Source organism: Sesamum indicum, unplaced genomic scaffold, assembly GCF_000512975.1.
Source record: "Sesamum indicum cultivar Zhongzhi No. 13 unplaced genomic scaffold, S_indicum_v1.0 scaffold00120, whole genome shotgun sequence".
NCBI classification, from domain to species: domain Eukaryota; kingdom Viridiplantae; phylum Streptophyta; class Magnoliopsida; order Lamiales; family Pedaliaceae; genus Sesamum; species Sesamum indicum.
In genome coordinates, this window is record NW_011628049.1 from 436286 (window position 1) to 458384 (window position 22099).

General features: G+C 34.6%; 2 protein-coding genes across 2 annotated transcripts in view; one reads left to right on the top strand and one right to left on the bottom strand.

Moving 5' to 3' along the window:
* Positions 1-6110: 6110 nt before the first annotated feature.
* LOC105179057 (protein SHORT INTERNODES) lies at positions 6111-8752 on the top strand. The gene is made up of 2 exons (XM_011102652.2): positions 6111-7447; positions 8006-8752. The coding sequence occupies exons 1-2, from the start codon at positions 6769-6771 to the stop codon at positions 8398-8400; spliced, it is 1074 nt and encodes a 357-aa protein (XP_011100954.1). The 5' UTR covers positions 6111-6768; the 3' UTR covers positions 8401-8752.
* Positions 8753-19214: 10462 nt separating this feature from the next.
* LOC105179075 (beta-galactosidase 3-like) overlaps positions 19215-22099 on the bottom strand; it is a 5766-nt gene continuing 2881 nt past the window's right edge. Inside the window, exons 12-19 of the mRNA XM_011102670.2 lie at positions 21799-22050; positions 21319-21428; positions 21105-21214; positions 20897-21007; positions 20695-20808; positions 20402-20604; positions 19959-20295; positions 19215-19863 (exon numbers count right to left, since the gene is read on the bottom strand). Of these exons, the coding sequence (XP_011100972.1) occupies positions 19744-19863; positions 19959-20295; positions 20402-20604; positions 20695-20808; positions 20897-21007; positions 21105-21214; positions 21319-21428; positions 21799-22050 (1357 nt within the window). The 3' untranslated portion in view covers positions 19215-19743. The remainder of the gene's footprint in view (positions 19864-19958; positions 20296-20401; positions 20605-20694; positions 20809-20896; positions 21008-21104; positions 21215-21318; positions 21429-21798; positions 22051-22099) is intronic.

Sequence of the window (22099 nt, forward strand, 5' to 3'; positions counted from 1 at the left end):
TCTCTATAAATATGTAATTGCTCGATATACAAAAAGTTCTATATACATATTTATACGAAAAATTTTAGTATCAATATGTCCCAAAAGTTCTATAAATATGTATACAAAAAGTTCTGTATACAAGTTTAGAAACTTTCATAGTATATTTTTTTTAAAAGAGATTTCGAGAGTTTCTCACCACATTATTAAAATTAATTTTCACTGTCGTTCAAGGAGATAAATATATAAATATTGGATTGGATTTCATTTTTAATTAATAATCAAGTTTTAGTATCAATATTTTCACCAAATTTAATTTCTCATTTTACATATTCTTTAACATTATATAACTATTCACTATTAGAAAATAATGTTAGGCTCGTGTTTGTTTCTGCCTTTAAGAGGCAAAAAGAAGTTGGTGAGATGTTAATTAAATGTCCAATATGTGGAATGCATTTCCATTTCGAACACATGACATGACACATTGCTATGATAAATTTGAGGTACGGCAGAGGCCCATTGTCCACTTGATCACAATGTGGACTTTTCATATATAGAACATGGACTCTTGGAGTTGGATTATGAGTCGGATGGATGAATTGATTGGGACAAAGTGGATGATGGGCCAGTTGATTAGGTCTCAGCTGATGAAGATATTAATTTGGAGGAGGTGTGAGATTTAAATGATTGGTTGGTAGGGTGATGGGTCATTTTTGCAACAGCTTCAGGTGCAAAGGTTAAATAAAACAATACAAATTTATAGCAAAAGTTATTGCAACGAGTTGTTATTACAACATTTATTGCATGCAAAAAATCAATACACAATAAAAAATGTCACTTGAAAGTTGGCTGAAACATAAATACAGCAGAAACAACTTGGTAAAATGTGAACTAGATGTTCAATATATCTGCGCCTTTTTCGAATATACATAAACATATATATTTAATTCTGTATTTTAGTAACATATCATAACCTAAAATCTCATAGTAGTGATTGCATGATATATAATGGTATTAATTAGAAGTTAGGTAACTGACTTTACAAAATTTAAAGGGGAGAAGAAGCGCATAATTAGCCTCATAAAAGTAATTCAATTACAATACCCAACTAATTAATTAAATGGTGCAATTGAAGTTTTGCATGCCCCCTACGTACCTACGTACCTCTCCCAAATAAGAAAATATATATGCCAAAAATGCGTGTAATAACTTAAAACCACACACAGCAAATTATTGTAAGGTTGAGTAATATATATATATATACGAGCAAGAACAACTTGTCCAGAGTTACTTGATTGGACGCAAACAAGAAATTGACCACAAAATGACAAATTCAATGTATAGTTCATGCATTCTCAATTTAATCCATTGACAGCCACCTTTCCTTACATTCTGCACTTCAATAAATATTACTGGCACATGTCACACTCAATGTGCATACATATTTAATTGCTCGATATTCTAATTTTCTTTTATTTTATATTCAATAAAACATACATAAAAGAAATTGAAGAGGGCCTGACTATTAAAAAATTATTCTTTAAATGGAAAAAATATTAAGAAAATATTTTTAACTATAAAAAGTAGTAAAAAAATTATTTTATTGCGATGAAATTTTGGGACATAATCAAGAAATCAAGGGGTGGCTGCCTCATCAGCTGTCAACACTAGGAAGACCAGTTGTGAGCCGAAACTGCAGGGGGAGGAAGCGAGGCCAAGTCTTGAGCATGAGGTCCGAGGTGTACACCTTAGACACCGCCTGTCCATGGACCACGAATGCCAGACCATCCACGTCCATTGTCGCCTTGCCCTCAACAGAACCTCACATCACATCACGGCTCGAGCAAATCAAGCATTTCTTGAGTATGATGTGCTACCGGATGCGGCTCCCACCAATGTTCCCCGACTTGCAGCCGACGCCCCCACTCTCGACCACTAACACCCCAGCCAAAGGATCAGAGCAACAACTAGCCAAGAATGCTGCAAAGCCTGAACCCATCGATGAGCATCAACTTGAGCCTTTAATTAGATTAGGGTTTGTTATGTATATATATATATATATGTATGTATTATTCACATTATAAAATGTACAATATGTTTAAATTATTTTTAATTAATTATAATTTATTTATTTAAAAAATAAGTGCCTCAATTTGAAATCTAATAGGATATTAAAAAAATTAAAAAAAAAATTTATAATAGTAGAATGTAGGGACGAACTTTGTGATGGATCCGTTGAAAATTTCGTCCTAATTAATTTCATATAACGGATCAAATTAATATTTTGGGACAATTTGTAATGACAAAATGGGCTAAAATTTAAAAACTAAATTAGGGATAGATTTTGTTACAAAAGCCATACCAAAATAAATATCAGCTTCCAACACAATGTGAGAAGGTTTTATCGAAAAAAGCATCCAAAAGTTTTCGACACAATATCCAATGATCCTTCTTTGGAAACAAGTAACATAAATAATAGACATATCATCCCAATGTCTGTCAAAAATTCCGTCCCAAAATGTAACATCACTACTTAATAAGTCCATCCTAACTCCATGCAAGCACTTAAATTTTTTTTCATGACCTTACGAGAGAATAGATAAGTTTGTGTGTCGGAAATAGAGATAGTAAAAACTAAAATAGTGAATATTGCGGTGGTGATAGTAAAAACTAAAATGTGAGGGTTTGACATTCCTTTTCTTGGACACTAATTAGGAGTAGCATCATCTTTTGTGGCATAATTAACATCGATTAATCATTCATTACCTTTTTATTTCATTTTCAATTACTTGAATAAATTCTATTAACAAAGTCAAAACTCCTTTTGTTTCTTAACTCTTTACATTAAAAAGTTGTGGCAAACAAAGAGGCTAAGATGAAAATCTCATGCATCACGCCAACTAGCTATATAGGTATTGCCGCCACAATTAACATTACATATATAGTCTCACGCTTTTCTTTCTATTAATTTCTATATCATATACAGACTACAGTCGTCAACCTCCTCACCTCAATAATCAAACATCTTAAACCCAATTAATATATGAGATATGGTCTGCTTCCAAATTCCAAAATACTTAATGCAAGTGTAGTGTACTCTCCACTCCTCCAAATTATCACCCTAATAATTCAAACTAATTGAATCCACTACTTAATTGCTTAAGTCCCTTTTTTCATATTTAATTCCCGCAAATTATGTTGTTGGGATTTTTCAAATTTCAAATTAATTATTATCTTTTTTTTTTCTCACAAGTTGGGCTTTAAATGTTTGGTTGGCGTGGTATACAATTTAGACATAATTAAAATAAAAAGAAAAAAGGAAATAATAATAGAGGTAGGATTGGATTCATTAATATATATATATATATATATATTTATTGATGTATATATGTAGGTATCAGCAAATCATATCTGATTATTATATATTTTCAAACTTACAATAATGTTAGTTAGAGCAGTACGTAGTATCAGTATATGTACGTGTATGTTTATTGATTTCATGAATTGAATTACATAAATATATATATATTAATTAGAGAAGATATACATACATATATATATATATATATATATAGATTAATGGTTAGGGAGGAAGGATGAGAATGAGTGAGTGGCAAGGAAAGAATAAGAGTAGTGAAATTTGGGTATTATTAGGCAGAGAGATGAATGCGATTCAGAATAATATCCTGTCTACTCTCTACTCTCTACTGTCTCCTGTGTTGTCGATAATATTATATATCAGAACCTAGTTTGATTAAAATTATGCTAATTTTTATCAACTATTATTTTTTTAATTGACAAGAAAAAATCTCCATCTACTTAGATATATTAAATTGATATTTATTCTGTATATCCCAAATATTATCTTTAGATTATAATTCAATTTTTTAATAATCAAGAAAAAAATTTATTTATTAGAAACAATATTTATTTTAAATATCTTAATTCTTTATTTCATATTTATCCAAAATCCTATCTCCAAATTTTAAATTATAATTAAACATCACCTATTTTAAATATGATACTTATTTTGTATTTATTTGAAATTTTATCTTCAAGATATAACTGATATAATTCAAATTTTATGTCCGTTAAATTTTAATACTTATATTTATTTCTACACTCATATCGTATAGTTAAATTACGTTTTGCTTTTAGTATTATATTATTTTAAGTTTTATATATTATTTTTCATGCTACATGAAAGTTATTGAATTAACAATCTCTATTCTTTTCTCTTTTTTCTTATAGTTAAATTATAATACTTATTTTTTTTTTGTGTTTATTTTTAATTTCTATGTCGATTGCTTCATTTTGTTCGACAAAAAAAAATAAATTCATTTAATATTAATTGATGGGTATGGCCCAGCGTGGTCCGACCAAAAAACGAGGTGAGAAGCCCAGACACCCCACTTACGTACGCCCATGACGAGTGAAGAGGCCCAAAGCACATGGTCCAACTCACCTATCCCGAAACTCCTACAACCGGCCCAATCCTCATGCACACATCAGCCCTTGAAGCATATGTAGTACACACACGGGCCCTCCATGTAGGCCCGTAAGCCCCCCATGGCTTACGAGGAATACGCGTGGCGGAAGGCCTCCTCGTAAAACCTAGACTCTAGCACCCGGCAGACTCCTAGAGGGTTAGGAGTCCTCCTCCATCTTGGACTCTCTCCCTCATTCAAATAACTAATCCTCATAACATAATCCCTAGAAAAGAGGGTTCGGTCACACTTTACCTCAACTAAATCTATTCGTTTTTCTCAAGAAAAGAAAGCAACATCAGTCCCACGGCAAGGAGGACTCTCTGCTATATATAGGAGGTCCATACCCCGGCAGAGGGACGCCTTCACGTTGCAGAAACTCAACTCCAACCTTGCTAATCTACTATTACCATCATATGCTCGATTTATTCTTATTTCTTAAACATTATATTCTATTTTTTTTAACATTTTTTCGTTATCTGAATCATTAATTTTTTTAAAAAAATTTATATAATCATGCATAGCACGAGTTTTATGATAATATATATATATATATATATGTGTGTTATGGTTAAATGTATCTTAATCTTAAATAATTAGAGGAATAAACAAAAGTTTTAAAAAATAATTAAAAGAAGGTATAGTCACAGGGACATAAAGCAGCGGGTTTTCCGGTACAAAGGACGAGGTGGCAAAAGCTGTTTCATTCATACGTGGCTACCTTCTACCCCTAGATTCTCCATGCAAATGCAAACCATGGATGGACGGACTCCATCCCTCTTTTTTTTATTTTTCTTTAAATTAGTTTGATCAAAGGATTAATTATTTCCATAGGTGTGTTAGAAAATCGGGATAATTAAACTTTACTTTCCTAAAATTTGCTGTATAAATCTAATGTAATAATACGTAAACCTCTTACGATGTAAAAATTATATTTAACATCCTTAAAAATTACTTCTGTCTAATAAATAAAATTCTTGTTAGTCAAAATTCACGTAATATGCTGATATTAACAAAAAATCATTGAAAAGCCTATATTTATCACCCACTTGAATTATTACTGATTTTGCAGATCAAATAAATCCTATCATAATCACAAATTATCCTAACACGTTAATATATGCTAAAAGGTATATCTTCACCGTTATAAGGGTAGTTCAGACGAAAAAAATTATTTGACCTGCAATAAGTTGATTGAAAGTAAATATCAATTTTTATTGAGTTTTTAATTAATATAAAAAAATAATAAATTTTAACTAATGGAGTAACTTACTTATTAGACGAAAACAAACCTAGTGGTAAATGTAATTTTCAAACTACATAAAATATTATGTGTTAGTACATCAAATTTCAGGAGATATGAGTTTAATCATTCCTAAAAATATTTAATAATGATATCAATGCTTAATCAATTAAAATTTAGATTAAATTTATTTTTTAACAAAATAAATAATCATATGAAACAATATAATTTCCATGAAGTCTGATAAAAAAATAATTGTGGATAGTTAAAATAATTGCAATGAGATTATTTGAATTAGGTAGGGTTGGTGGTGATAAAATAATGATTAGTATAATATTAAAATAATAAAGAGAAAGGGAGTTTAGAGTTGCAAATTTGTGCGTGAGAAGAAGAAAGAGGAGGAAATTGAAAGCATGTAGAAGAGGGTATGTAGTTAATTAGTTGGTGAGGGGGAGGGGAGAGTGACAGACAGACATAGAGATGGTAGAAAAACAGAAAACGAAAAGAGAAGAGGAGCGCACAGTTGCTTTTTGGGGAGGCCATGGCGGCGTTGCCAGACCTGTAATTCTGCGTCTTTAATGCCAACAACACACCCTCACCCACACCCACATAATTGAAGCTCCCGATTACATTAAACTCTTCTTCGTCTTCCCTTTTTTCTCTCTCTCTCTCTCTCTCTCACTAGAAAACACACAAGTTGTCTAATTAAAACCCCACCCTTTGCCCCTTTCTCTCTCTCTCTCTCTCCCTCCCTCAAAGACAGTCACACTCACACACCCTCTCTTCATTTAAAAACCAATTTGCTATTCAATTGTTTTCCATCTTCTTTTCACATGCAAGTACTTGCTCATTTCAACAATAATAGTACGGCCCTTTCCCATTCATTCACAATTCAGACCTTGTCTCGCTTAAAACTCACAATTCAAGAATCCCAATTACACTACCCCCACACCCCAGATTTCCGCATTCTTCTTTACTCACTATCCTCAACCCACTTTGTGCTATGGATTATCCTCACTCACAATTGACATCTATACAATCCTTTCATTTTTTACCAATATGGCTGGCTTTTTCTCACTAGGCGGCCTTGCTGCTACTGGCCCCCCCCAAGGAGGAACTCACACCAACCCTGATCAACAGACCACCACCCACAGCAACCCACCTTCCCAAATCAATCCAGCTGAGAGCTGGTTCTTGTTCAGAAATGACGAAATTTCTTACAAGGGTTTTGAACTCTGGCAGCCACAGCCTCAGCATCACCACCACCAACCCGACAACTTCCTGCAGCGCGGCCTCGCCAACCCGATGCAGGATCTTTATGCCTCCGCCGGTGGGCTGGCTGTGGGGCCGAGTCGTGGCGCCGGCTTTCATCTCTCAACCGGTGATCAGTCTCCAAGATCGGGTTTTTTGATGATGAGGAGTAGCGGGGGAGGGGGAATAAGCTGCCAAGATTGTGGAAATCAGGCTAAGAAAGATTGCTCCCACATGAGGTGTAGAACCTGCTGCAAGAGCCGAGGGTTTCAGTGCCAAACTCATGTTAAGAGCACTTGGGTTCCTGCTGCTGAGAGGAGAAAAAGACAGCAAAGGCTTGCTGCTTTGCAGCAAAATCAGCAGCAAGAGCGCCAAGAAACGCAGCAACAGACGCATAGAGATCATAGCATTGGAAAAAGGCAACGAGATCAGAATCCCTGTGCTTCCAACTCTCTTGTGTGCACTCGTATTCCTACCAGCACGTCAGGTAATAACAAAGATTCTTCTGAGTTGAGTTATCAGTATTAACAAATTAAATATACCGACAGGAGAAAAACGACAGCAAATCCTAATAGATTTGAATAAAAGAATGGCAGCATTTAGGCAAAAAATTCTGTAGAATCCAAGAGGGAGAGAGAGCGGCACCATGTCAGTTTGTATTTCATGCTTACTGTCCTCCAGTAACCTGCGAAAATCATATGAAGAAAACATCACATGAAGAGAAAGAAAAACCCCCCGTAATGGTTAGCGTGTGGTGAAATCGACCTCCATAAGAAAAAACCCATCATCTTTTTCTTTTTTCTGTCCCTCGGAACACTGTTTTCTGGTAATTCTGACAAAAGAGTGACAAGTTATACCTTCCCTACTCTCTCTCTCTCTACATGTGCAGAGAGAAAAGATTGTGTGTTTTCCAAGCCTGCACATGGTAATCATCATTTTTCAAATAATCGAGACAATTTTCAAGCGTTGGACTTCGATAAATTATAAGATATCACTACATCTAGCTATAAGAAAGTAACTGTTGCATGTTTCACAATATGTCTAGGGTTGGAGCTTGGGAATTTCCCTTCAGAAGTGAGTTCAGAGGCAGTTTTCCGCTGCGTTAGAGTGAGCGCCGTTGATGATGCTGAGGATCAGTTGGCATATCACACTGCAGTGAACATCGGTGGTCATGTTTTCAAAGGGATTCTCTATGATCAAGGCACCGAAAGCCAGTACATGGCGGCCGAGACTTCATCTGGTGGCGGAAGCGTCAGCGCTGGAGCTGTTCAACAACTTAATTTGGTAACGGGAACTTCTGCTACCGCCACCTCCGCTCCCAACACCTCAGCCGCCGGAGGTGGTGGTTCAGCCTCGCCTTTTCTTGACTCTTCTTTATATCCAGCTCCAGTTAACAGCTTCATCGCCGGTACGAAATTCTTCCCACTCCCAAGATCTTGAAAAAGAATTTATCCAAGAAAAGAAGGAATTTATATTTTCTCGCATTCTCTTTCTCTTTTTGCTTAGTACTAGCTAGTGCTAATGATCATCAGACCATTGACTTTCTGTATGAAAACAAAACATGTCGCGTTACTGCTGTAAAACCCGGACGAGGTAGAGAGAAAGTTAGTGCTAGAAGAATAGGAAGGACAAGAAAAGAGCAGGAAATGAGGGGATTATGTTTGATTTTAGTGCAAATTTCGATGCACAAGTTGAACTATTCTTGTTCTATCTATTTGAAATTAAATACCACAAAAAGTTTGATGTTCTTTTGGCTGTAAACATGGGCGTTTTGTTTTGTTGTATGGCAATCTTTTTCTTTTGGCTTTGAATTTGTGTTTAATTATGTTTTGAACTTGGGAGTAATTGCCTCTTTTTTCTTCCAGTTCACGCGTAAGTTTGCTTGCTTGAACTAGTGACTTAGGTTGCTTCTTTGGTTAGACAAAGTGATGGAAGAAACATCTTTTTCTTTCTTACAATATGCTGATCCAACCATGCAAGAATTTATATATATATAAATATGTCCATTTGACAATGTAGGAAGTCTCTCTCTCTCTTAAATCTGCATTGTTACTATTTATTTTAATGACTTGTTTCCCATGCATCAGTCTTTTAAATGAAATATTGTTACATACATACAGAAAGCTGTTTTGCATCCGATCATGTTTAATGCAGTTGCAGGTGCATTTACAAATATTAATGTGCAAGGAAACATTTTATGCGCGCATGCATCTAGGTATTTATGTAATAAATGTCACATAAACGTAAGTGGGACTTTTATGTGAAATGAAAGAAGCATTTTATAGTTTTCCTTTGTTTACAAATTAATGTTACTACTCCTTTTTTTGATCTTGGATGAGAATTCATAACCTCATATATGCAGTTATATATATATATATATATATATTTCTTTGGGTACATAGGCACAATTATTATTGCTATGTGAACTTTCACCCAGTGTATGAATTGGGTATAGAAGAGTTTGGGAAGTTCTAATTCAGATCGGTTTTGGTCTAATTTGAACTAATTATATGATGTACAGATTAGGAAAATCGATCAATCACATGACAAGTATATCACATTTGTTTGGTGATTGATTTGATTCGACCAAACCAGATTTGGGTAAAAATTTTCCATTTGGGTTTGACCCTTCAGTGCTTTTATTTTTCTCTTATTCTATAAATCAATTTGAGGATTTTACCAACTATATATAGGCTGGCCATATTTGTCTGACTTTATACTCTTCCCATATAATTAGCTAACTGAAGGAATAAAGGAAAACTTCAAAATTAGTTTAATATTTTAGCATGTTTAATATATATATATATATATATATATAGTTTTATATATGTTTTATGATTGTTAATTTTTACGAATATTTTATAACTCTAAAATAAATCTGAGGTTGAGGGTTGGACTGATCAAGGGAGGATTTGATCATACTAATTGAAAAAATAACACAAATAACGTGATTAATTAATAAAAGAAAATCTAAATCCATATAATATAGTTAGTGAAATTAAAAGGCAACACATTTGTTATTACACCATACTTGCAAAATCCTTCAACCCGGACCATTCTCATTCCATACCTCAACATGTCATGATAAACTTTTCAACTCCAAGATGAAAGTTTTTCATGCATGCATGGTCATGTGATCAAATAACAACATTTGCAGTCAAAGTTAGTGATGTATCTTGTTCCAAAAGCTTACAAAACTAAGATGCTATATTGGTGTAGAAAAATTGAAGTTAAGATCACTAAAATTGTAAAGAGCTGCACTGTGATTAATGCATATGTCATGAAGACAATGAAAATGAAAATGAGGTAGCTTTGGGTTTGCATGAGACTTGGAGGATTCTGGCATATATAGAACTATAATAAACTGCCCCTTTTCAGGTTAAATGTTTTATGATATGAAAGATCCTTAACAGCTGGTGACGTTGTCATTAATATATATTCATTTGAGGTTAGTCTTGTTAGGCACTTCCTTTTTGGCTCCATCAACATTTATTACAAGTGATGAGAGTTATGTCCTTGAAGAAAGGAGAATACATTGATATTTTAATGTCTTTGTTTCATTCTTTTGTTTACTAATCATTATCTGCATGTATGTTTCTAGGATAGTGGAATATCTACTATCCATTTATATGGACGTAGAAGTAGGTTTATGTGGATATATATTATGCGGATACAGGTGGGCTAATTGCAATCTAATTGCACCTAGGATTATGCACGAGTTTAATTAGCCCAATCGAGCACATTACATACTATATATATTAATTGGCAGAAACATGCATGAATGTGTTTTTAGAGAAGAACTTTCTGCTGGAGTTGATGATTTCCAGTAACCATTGATATATATATGTTTAGATTTTTTGAATTGGTAGAGAAGTGTTGTTCTCATTATTGTGCACAAGTGGTGAATTCATGTGGTATAGCTTTTAGAAATGGTGGTGCACACTATTAGCATTGGCAATGACATAATTGTGCAGCTATAATCTGCTGTCCTGCAAGAAGAGTACATATGCAAGTAGGTATAGAAGCACATCATGTGCATGCTCAAATTAAAGATTTTGTGGACAAGAAATTAAAACAGAAAGAAGAAGAGGTATATATTGTACGTAGTGCATGAAAATACGAATGAATAATGTGATTACAAAATAGCCGAAAGGTGGAGGACTGATGTGATTGCATGACAATACATATTTGGTTTCCCAATGTGGAGAACCCAATTCGTACAGGCAAAACATTGTTGGGGAGATTCACGATGTTATATGGTATGCGTAAATGGATAGTCTCGTATTTCCATGGTAAGAGTCGTAAGACTAACCACATAATTGTGTTTTAACTTTAATTCCTCGAGCAACAAAAAAACGTTGCTGCCACTGCCCACCTCCATCCTATATTTGAATCCCACGTTATTCTTCTTCTTCTTCATTCTCCGTTTCAAATCTCTTCTTATCCCAACTTCCTTTCTTTTTGTCTTTTCCTGTTTCCTCACTGAATTTGCCAAATTTCCACTCATTGCTTTCTCACAATAAACACACTCATTGGCTACCCCAAAAACTAATTATGAACATTAATTGTTGAGTTCATAAATCTGTATATATCAACATCCATGCATGGCTCATTACACCAAAACAATAAATTATTTTGGCCTGGTTACTAATTGGCTTTATCAGCTTGGATAAGAAAATTAATACAGCCCAGTGTGATGTTTGCTTGACTACATGGGATTGCACCCTTTTCTACTGTTCCACCTATATAAGTCAACCCACAATAACAGCTGATTTTGAGGTTTGCAATAACAAAAATGTCTATTTTTCATTGACAATTACACTACTAACTTTCACCCCATTTATTTTGAATTTCTCCCCCACAAGTCTAACTCCGCCTTGGCTGAGTTTCAAGTAACCTTGAGCAAGTGTTTCTTCGTTTTTTTCTATTAATACTCGGAAGAGACCACATGTCCGATGAAAATTTCATTTGCCCTTTTTGTTCTTCTTCTTTGTTAAGTTGGATTTACATTATCGCACTAAAGTTTCCCTATCTATAAATTAAGAGTTTATGCTACTAAAAAAAGATAGAACTAATGAATAAAAAATTGTATGTTGTGACTAATGCAACTATAAGGATAAATTTTCTTTTAGAGAAGGAAACCAAAAATAAAACATCAATTAACTCACTTAATATTGATTGGTTTAAAATTCTAATAAAGTAAATGTATCAAAATTGATAAAAAAATCAGATGTAGTATCTTGAGAAGATGATGGAAATATTAAACGTTGGATAAGAAAGATGATATCGAAATTCAAATACCATACAAATGTGAGATAATTAATAACTTTATTGAGAAATTCAAAATATTCATGAAACTCGCCAAAGGATTTCTTCCGCCAACAAAACCAGAAAAGCAAATGACTAATGAAACCATGCATGCGTTACATAACTACACTTTTATTTAGCTTTTGAATTTTCATTGAATAAAAGTTTTTATAAATTAAAATTTATTAAGCTTAATAAATAGAATCTTTATATTTATAAAGTACTTTGTTGGAATTATTTGGCCCAAACCAAAGGAATGGGCCTTTACTTGTGACGGCCATATCACACTTGGCCCACTGGGCCACTTATTCACCTGACCCGACCCACTAAGGTTCGACCCGTTGACCCTATATACTTATACCCCACTGCAGTCTAACCCTAATTCATTTCTGCCTCTTCCTTCTCTTTCCCCGAATGCTCTTCTCCTCCCTGACCCTTTGGGTTCTCCCCATAACCCTTGGGGTTCTGTGAGTCTTCCCCTTCCCAACAATGGCCGTTATCTGGCCATCAATAGACAGCCCTTTTAAATGGCTGGTCTGTTATGGCTCGTGGGATAAGCTAAGTACTGAACTCTCTCTTCTCTGTCTCTCTTTGAAACTCTGATACAGCCTTCGTGGCATAAACCTTTGTGGTTTCCTTAAAGCCTTTGTGGCATTTTCCTTCGTGGGTTGAAATAGAACCTTTGTGGTTCTGATTGCCTTAGTGGCCTGTGTGATTTGTGCAACCGGTAAGGTTCTTAACCTTTAGCCTTGTGTAGGCCTTGGGTTTTTGGCTCCTGAGCTTAACAGTTGTTTATGACTCCTTCTACTGTTCTCATATAATTTTCTGGATTATTTCTTGTATCAGTTTTGATATCCCTTAGAATACTTGTAATTTGTTATTGGAAAGTCTGTAATATTTTAAAGTATTTGTAAATCTCTGTAAATCTTTTAAGTTGTAATTCTGCCGGAGAACGATCCACTCTCCGTCCAGGTTTAATCTCTGGCTTGAAAAGCCATATACGGTAACACGGTTCTAACTCTTGAACTCCTTTATTTTTCGGTCCCAGATCCCCAATCCCTTTTCTGTTGACCTCCCTTGGCCAGGCTCTTGAAGCCGTCGGGTATTTGGTGGAGGGGCAGTTAAGGTCCCTGCAATATTTTAACTGCTGTTGGGATATTTTCTGATATTTTTTTATAACTGTTATTATCTGTTCATATCCTGTGATTTGCTATTTTGAAAAATTCTGTGAAAATGTCTGGCTATAACTTGCAACCTTTTGATGGAAAATCTAATTTTTCTATTTGGCAACAAAAAATGAAAGGCATCTTAATACAACAAAAAGTTTTTAAGACTATCGATGGTAAATACTCTGAAACTGTTTCTGAAGAAAAACGACTTGAAAATGATGAGTATGCCTACAGTTCTATTATTTTAAATTTATCTGATTCTGTAATAAGAAAGGTTGGAAAATAAAATACTGCTAAGGTTTTATGGAATAAACTAGAGGAATTATATACTGAAACATCACTTCCTAGCAAACTGTTTCTTTTAGAAAAATTCTTCAGATATAAGCTTGATCTTTCTAAAAACATTGAAGAAAATATTGATGATTTCACCAAGTTAATTCAAGACATAAAACTGACTGGAGATAAAAATGTAGATGATTATACTCCTATAGTTTTATTAAATGCTATACCTGAGTCTTACGGTGATATTAAGGCAGCAATAAAATATGTTCGTGATAATGTAAGTTTAGAAACAGTAATTAGTGGATTAAAATCAAAATAAATGAATTTAAAAACAAATGCTTCTAGTACCAGTAATAATGAAGTGAATTTTGTGAGAGGAAGACCTAAGTCTAGGAACAGTGATAATAATAAAAACTATAAGTTTAGAAAACACAGTAAAAGCCATAGTAGAAGCAGGGGAAGAAGTCCATCTAGGAATAAGTACTATAATAATAAAAGAATAGATGATAAAAACACTAAAAAATATTATAAGTGTTATAATTGTGGGGGAAGAGAACATTTTATAAAAGACTGTAAGAACCCAACGAAAAATAATCAAAATGATTCTGCTAATGTTTCTGAAGAAACCTCTGATGAAGTTTACATGATTTCTAACATTAATTTTGTTGATAATTCAAATAAATTTGAATGACTTGTTGATTCAGGATGTACTTTCATATGACTCCTTATAAAGATATTTTGATGAATTTTAAAACAGTAAATTAGGTTCTGTTTCTATGGCAAATCAGAAACTCTGTGATGTTCTTGGTTTTGGGGATGTTTTTCTAAAATTTGAAAATGATTCTAAACTTACCCTTAAAGGTGTTAGATATGTATCAGACCTTGCCCATAATATGTTATCTTGTTCATCCCTAGAAGAGGATGGGTTGGAAGGGAGATGGGGTAAAGGGGTAATGAAAATCACCAAAGGGTCCTTAACCATTTTTAAAGCAGAAAAGAAAATAAACCTGTATCTTTGTAAAGTACAATATGATTTATTTTCTGAAAATATGTCTGAAAATAATAAATCTGATTTGTGGCATAAGAGACTAGGCCACATAAGTTTAAAAGGTCTTGAATTGTTGCATAAAAATGATTTTCTGCATGATAAACCTGCCACGTTGAATTTTTGTGATGATTGCATTCTAGGAAAATAGCATAAAGTCAGTTTTCCTACTTCCTCATACCCTGTCCCCACTTCTTCAAAATGCATATTAGATTATGTGCATGCAGATGTATGGGGTCCTGCAAATATTGAAACACATGGTGGCAATAAATACTTTCTTTCAATTATAGACAACTAGTCTAGGAAAGTCTTTGTTTTCCTTATGAAACAAAAACCTGATGTTTTTTAAAAGTTTAAAACTGGAAAAGTTTTGTTGAAAATCAAACTGGTCATAAGCTTAAAGCTTTAAGAACTGACAATGGTTTAGAATTCTGCAACAAACAATTCTTTGAACTTTGTGATAAGTATGGCATAAAAAGACATAAAACTAAACCTTACACTCCTCAACAAAATGGTGTAGCAGAAAGGATGAATAGGACTTTGCTTAACAAAGTTAGGTGTCTTTTAATAAGTTCAGGATTACCTAAAACATTTTGGGGTGAAGCTCTGTTAACTGCAGCATACTTAATACATAGATCACCCTCTGTGTCTTTGTTTGGAAATATTCTTGAAAAATTGTGGTCTAATTCTGATGTTGATTTTTCTTCTCTTCGGATTTTTGGATGTTCTGCTTTTTGCCTTGTCAATGGTGATAAACCAGATCCTAGGTCCCAAAAATGTGTATTTATTGGTTATCCAATAGGTGTTAAAGGTTATAGACTATGGTTAAGAAACCAACCTGGTTTTAAAGTAGTTGTTAGTAGAGATGTCATTTTTAATGAATCTGAAATGCCTTGCCTAAACACTACTTCTAAAACCACTGAAAACTATAACATTGAAAATACCTTTAATAAGGTGGAATCTAATAACCTAGATAACCAACAAGGGGAAGAAATAGAAGATAGAAAAGAAAATCAAGTTGACAATAATGAAACAGAAAATAAAAATCCTGAAAATACCTATCAACTTGTAAGAGATAGGGAACCTAGGGAACGTAGAATCCCTACTAGGCTTAGAGATTATCACCTAGCTTTGAATACTAAAAACTTTGAACCAAATTCTTATGAAAAAGCTTTAGAAAATCCATATTCAAAAGAATGGTTATTTGCTATGCATGATGAACTTACAGCTCTAAAAGAAAATAAAACTTGGGTTTTAGTCCTTAACCTAAAAATGCTTCTGTTATTGACTGCAAATGGGTTTTCAAAATTAAAGAAGAAGATAACAATAAAAGATTTAAGGCAAGATTAGTAGCAAAAGGCTTTACACAAAAAGAAGGAATCGATTACACTGAAATCTTCTCACCTGTAGTCAAATTTACTACTGTAAGAATCTTACTTGCCTTAGTTGCTCAATTTAATTGGGAGCTTAAACAGATGGATGCAAAAACTGCCTTTCTGCATGGAAATCTTGATGAACAAATTTATATGTCTTAACCTTATGGATTTGTTGATAAAAAAAATCCTAATCTTGTCTGTTTGCTTAGAAAAATCTTTATATGGTCTTAAGCAGTCTCCTAGACAATGGAACAAAAAGTTTGATCAATTTATGGACTCTTTAGAATTCAAGAACAGTGCATATGATCCTTGTCTATATTTCAAGTATGTCAATAATGTGCCTATATTCCTTGTTCTATATGTGGATGACATGTTAATTGCTAGCTCTAGTCTTAGCATGATTAAAGAATTACAGAAAAATCTGTGTAAAACTTTTGAAATGAAAGATCTTGGGGATGCTAAAAAGATACTTGAATGAACATTGAAAGAAATAGGTCTAGTTTTCAACTATTTTCTTGAATCAAGCATCTTACATTCAAAGTGTTCTTGAAAAATTTTTAATGTCAACCTCTAAACCTTCTTCTGTGCCACTTTCTGCTCATTTCCAGTTGAGTAAGGATCAGTGTCTTAAAACTAATTCTGAAAAAGATAAAATGAAAAATGTGTCATATTCTAATGCCATTAGTTCTGTTATATATTTGATGGTAAGTACTAGACCTGATATTGCTTATTCTGTTAGTTGCTTAAGTAGATATATGTCAAATCCTGGTTCTTCTCATTGGGAAGCACTGAAGTATCTTTTAAGATATCTTAATGGTACTAAGATACTTGGCATAACCTTTTCAAAAAGTCCTAATGGTGCAAAACTAGTTGGATTTGTAGATTCTAACTATGCTAATGACAGGGATAGTAGAAAATCTACCACTTCATACATTTTTACATCATGTGATGCATGTATAAGCTGGAAGTCTCAACTTCAAAATATTGTAGCACTCTCAACTACAGAAGCTGAATATATTGTCACTACAGAGGCAATAAAAGAAGCTATCTGATTAAAAGGATTACTTTCTAAAATTGGTTTTTTAAAGGAAAAACTTATTGTTTTCTCTGATAGTCAGTCAAGCATTCAACTTTGCAAAAATCCAGTTTTTCATTACAGGACTAAGCATATAGATGTTAGGTATCATTTCATCCAAGATGTAATAAACAAAGGTTTAATAAATCTCGAAAAGATTAAATCTGCAGATAATCCTGCAGATATGGGCACTAAATGTTTATCTTTGGAGGAATTTAAAACTTGCCTTGATATACTTAATCTGTGAACTGTTATTCTGTAACCAATTTTCTGTTTTGCAGGTACCACCCTTAAGGCAATGATGAAAGCCAAAAACCCACCATCTTGGTTTGGACCAAGGTGGAAATTGTTGGAATTATTTGGCCCAAACCAAAGGAATGGGCCTTTACTTGGGATGGCCATATCACACTTGGCCTACTGGGCCACTTATTCACCTGACCCGACCCACTAAGGTTCGACCCGTTGACCCTATATACTTATACCCCACTGCAGTCTAACCCTAATTCATTTCTGCCTCTTCCTTTTCCTTTCCCGAATGCTCTTCTCCTCCCTGACCCTTTGGGTTCTCCCTATAACCCTTGGGGTTCTGTGAGTCTTCCCCTTCCCAACAATGGTCGTTATCTGGCCATTAATAGACATCCCTTTTAAATGGCTGGTCTGTTATGGCTCGTGGGGATAAGCTAAACACTGAACTCTCTCTTATCCTTTTCTCTCTGAAACTCTGATACAGCCTTCGTGGCATAAACCTTTGTGGTTTCCTTAAAACCTTTGTGGCATTTTCCTTCGTGGGTTGAAATAGAACCTTTGTGGTTCTGATTGCCTTAGTGGCCTGTGTGATTTGTACAACCGGTAAGGTTCTTAACCTTTGGCCTTGTGTAGGTCTTGGGTTTTTGGCTCCTGAGCCTAACAGTTGTTTATGACTCCTTCTATTGTTCTCATGTTATTTCCTGAATTATTTCTTGTATCAGTTTTGATATCCCTTAGAATACTTGTAATTTGTTATAGGAAAGCTTGTAATATTTTAAAGTATTTGTAAATCTCTGTAAATTTTTTAAGTTGTAATTCTGCCGGAGAAAGATACACTCTCTACATACTTGCTAATGTTTCTTAATTTATAAAATATTTTATATTTTTATTTAATTAAATTTTAAATAATATAATTTATTTTATTAAAATAATAAGCATTAAGTGCAATGCATGTTGTTCTTACTGTATATATATATATATATGTTTATGGATTTCAAAAGAAAAATCATCACCTGGGAATATCTTGTTTTGGTTGAAATTAAGGGCCATTTACTTGGTAGTATGAGATAAATGGTCAATAGAATTAAATTAAATTATTTGTGGAGTAATGTTGATCAAATATTTCTTCATTGGATTAAATTATGGATACGAATAATATTGTGTAAAATAGTATTTATTGTGTTTATTTTGTGCGATAATATTTTTTTAATGTAAATGAGTGTAATTTCCTTTATGCCCTTTCAACAGACTTTTTGTTTTTTTCTTTTTTTGGTCATTTTGAATAAAGTCAATCATTTCTTTTGGCAAACAAAGCAGCAAATAGGCATTGAGTTAATTTGGTGGTTGTCAGGTTTGGGATAGAGAAAGTAATTTGATGATATATGGGCTGCTCCCGCCGGTAAGTCTGTGTGTACAGCTCCCAGAAGAAAGTTTCCCAGTTAGGTTGGAGTTTAAATGCCATTTTGGGGCACTGCTAAGTTTGAAATATATATTATCTAATCTACCAGAGTAGAGTCCCGAGTTGGCTAAGAAGTTCCCTAATGTCAGTTGCACCGGCACCGCATTTGTGTTCCTGAAAGATGGGACAAATCTTGGACAGGGTTGTGGCGAGCAAGCACACTGATTTTCTGATGCTGTAGCAATGGGTAATGCAATCCATTTTAATTGAACTCGTTATCATTCACAGCCCTGTCTTAGAGAGACCTCACAGATCCCAGCATAGCACCAAACAGAAATGAGTATACCACACAGCATTTAAAAGCAGATTTAATCATCACAACTTGGCATGAAAATACCGACAGATATTCAGGTCACTCCCAACAACTGCACAAAGTATATGGAAAAACAGAAAAAGAAAGACTGACATGGCGACACACTAGGAACCGTTCCTAACATGAAATCTGTCCAGGGCAAAATTCTCCCCGGACAACACACTCAACTTCACTTGGATGACCTTGAAGACAGAATCAGGGCAATCCTGGTTCACATTTTCCTGTTAAAAGAGGAAAATGACCATGGATTCAGATTCTTACCAGGACTTGCAGTTTTGAAGTCCTGGACCTATAAACTACCTTATCTCAGAATATGCCAACACACAGGGTTCCCATGGGCACCCATATAAAGTTAAAATCTATCTAGCTTCCCAGAAACAATGCTTGCCTGAATCTGGAATGCAATAATAATGGCGCTTCACATCATAAATACTCGTGTAACTAACTTTAACATGAAATTCCCTTTGATCTCTCCCTTCCTTCTTTGTCTTCTTTGCTTACAGTATGCACATTAATTCACAGGGGCACAAATTGCTTCAACTGACAACCGCTTCAACACCTTGGGACATGGATCTTGCCCAAAGTTGCTGTTTGATATTGTGACTGAGCATTTCTGCTGCCCAATACATTTCTGCAAGATTGAAAGAAATGAAATAATATATGCATTAAGACAGGATTATAGTACCCTTCAAGCTTTTGGAACTTATCAGGGAACGACAAGTGTACCTTCTCTAAGATGGCATATGAGGTAGGAGCATGGCAAGTTCCTTGCTGGAAGCTCCCACAGGTTCCTAGGGGAGTTCCAAAGCTTGCAAACTTGATAGAAGAAATGGACTGTCCGGGACCACAACGAAGGTGAACCTTGGGTTTGTGGAACTCTTCAGGTCTCCCGTAGCTTTCGATCTGCCAGTTTCTAATATTTGGGTGATACTCAGCTACATCTGCACAAACGCTGGTCATTGATCTCTTCACAAGAGTGATTCTCGTGGGATCACCTCCAAGCTCTTCAAAAAGCACCAGCAGATTCTGGGTTGGTTTTAGCCAAGAACGCGGTAAATGATACCTGAAAGAATAATTTTTTTCACTTCCTTGGGTTTTCTGTCTCATACATTAATCTGTAACATCAACATGTTTCTGCTATATTTTTACAAACTTATTCAGATGCTTACCATCTTTGAGTTGGTTGCCCACATCCCAGTTGACACTTTGGAGGCCGATAACTTCCTGTGTAACTACATCCATTGCAATGACCAGTGGCATATGCAGTCCAGTATCTTCCAAGACTCTGGCCATTAACCCAAACTTGGCCTTTGCCCATGCTACTCATGTCCAAGGCCAGTGGCTCATCTCCATCAGGTGCATTAAAATAAGCCTACAAAGTTTCAATACAGGTAAATTCATAATGCATGTTTCCTTCCCCACTCAGAGCTGGATTGTTGGTTGAATTAATTGCGGCCAGTACCTTATGCCATGTCAAAGGCTGCTGTCTTTGGGCTATTAGTGAACCCTGCATCCAGTCAACAGAAGAAATAGCATTTGGGGAGACAAGATTCATGGCTTCTCCCTTAAGTCCAACCTGCTCAGGATACAAACATTATATCAATTTTTTTGGCAAAACAAATTAAGAGTATTGGTGGGAAAATTGTGATGTGAGATATTAAGACCTGGTAGGTCCACTTTGACCAGGACAAATCCCATTTTCCCTGATCAAGTCCAAGCAGTGCAACGGGACCCAAGACTCCAGTGCTCCAGGTCTCATAATGCCCACCTACATTCTACGATTAAAAGAAGCAAAAATATCAGAAAAGCATTCACCATGATCATATGAAACTAGAAGGCAATGTCTAAGAATAAAATTGGTCTAGAACTAACTGGCAATCCAACTGCTACACTGAGGAGACTGATTTTATTTGATCCAGCACGTAGGTTGACTTTCTCATTAAATGTAAACCTCCTGTTTTGCCTCGTCCCAGAAGCAGAACCTAGATAACATAATTAAGACAACAACAAATTATTAGCCCAAACAAATAAGGACATGAATTATGATCTGTAAAACCTTGAAAAGAATGGAATGGGTTTCTTTTACCAGAAAGCTGTCCATTCACAAAAACATGCAACGCGTGACCAGTTGACTGGACAACAAGAGTTGGGAGCTTCCCACCATGCAGGAAGGATTCTGATGAACTGATATCAACACTGCAAACACAGAAAAGGACATCCGGTACCGTAAATTTACTGTAGATCAACATCTTGCATATTGCATAAGTAGGTCAGTTTTGTTTTCATATAGGCATTTCCAGATTTAAGTAATCTAAATGAGATTTTTAAGATGATTAAACAACAAAATATGCCACTAGCATGCTACAAGATTGTCTGATAGTTTGCAGCTTGAACTATTACGAATTGTTTGTTTAACCTTCTTTACGAGATGGTTCTGGTAAAAGACCAGTGGTTAACAAGTTAACAGAGACCACATGTACTAACTAGCACTTGACACTGGTGGTTGAGTCTAACACATTAACTTACCTAGTTGTGTACCAAGATAATCAAACCACATTCAACTTACCTAGTTGTGTACCAAAGATAATCACTAGCATCTCTCGTGACATTTATCTGTTCCAAGAGGCCAACTGTAGAGAATGTTGAGCTGTCATCCAAGGAAGATAAATCTTCATTATATGTTTCCCAGGAGAATATTTCAGAGTTGGTGGGTAACATTTCCATCTGGGATGTTTGAACTCCAACCTGTGGTTCAGACAAGAAAGTATCATCTGATGGGGAATGTTTGACAGTGGAAATATAGGTGTATAGAGTAATACTTGCATACAATAAACATAATTAATCATAGTAAAGTTTTCTTACTTTGG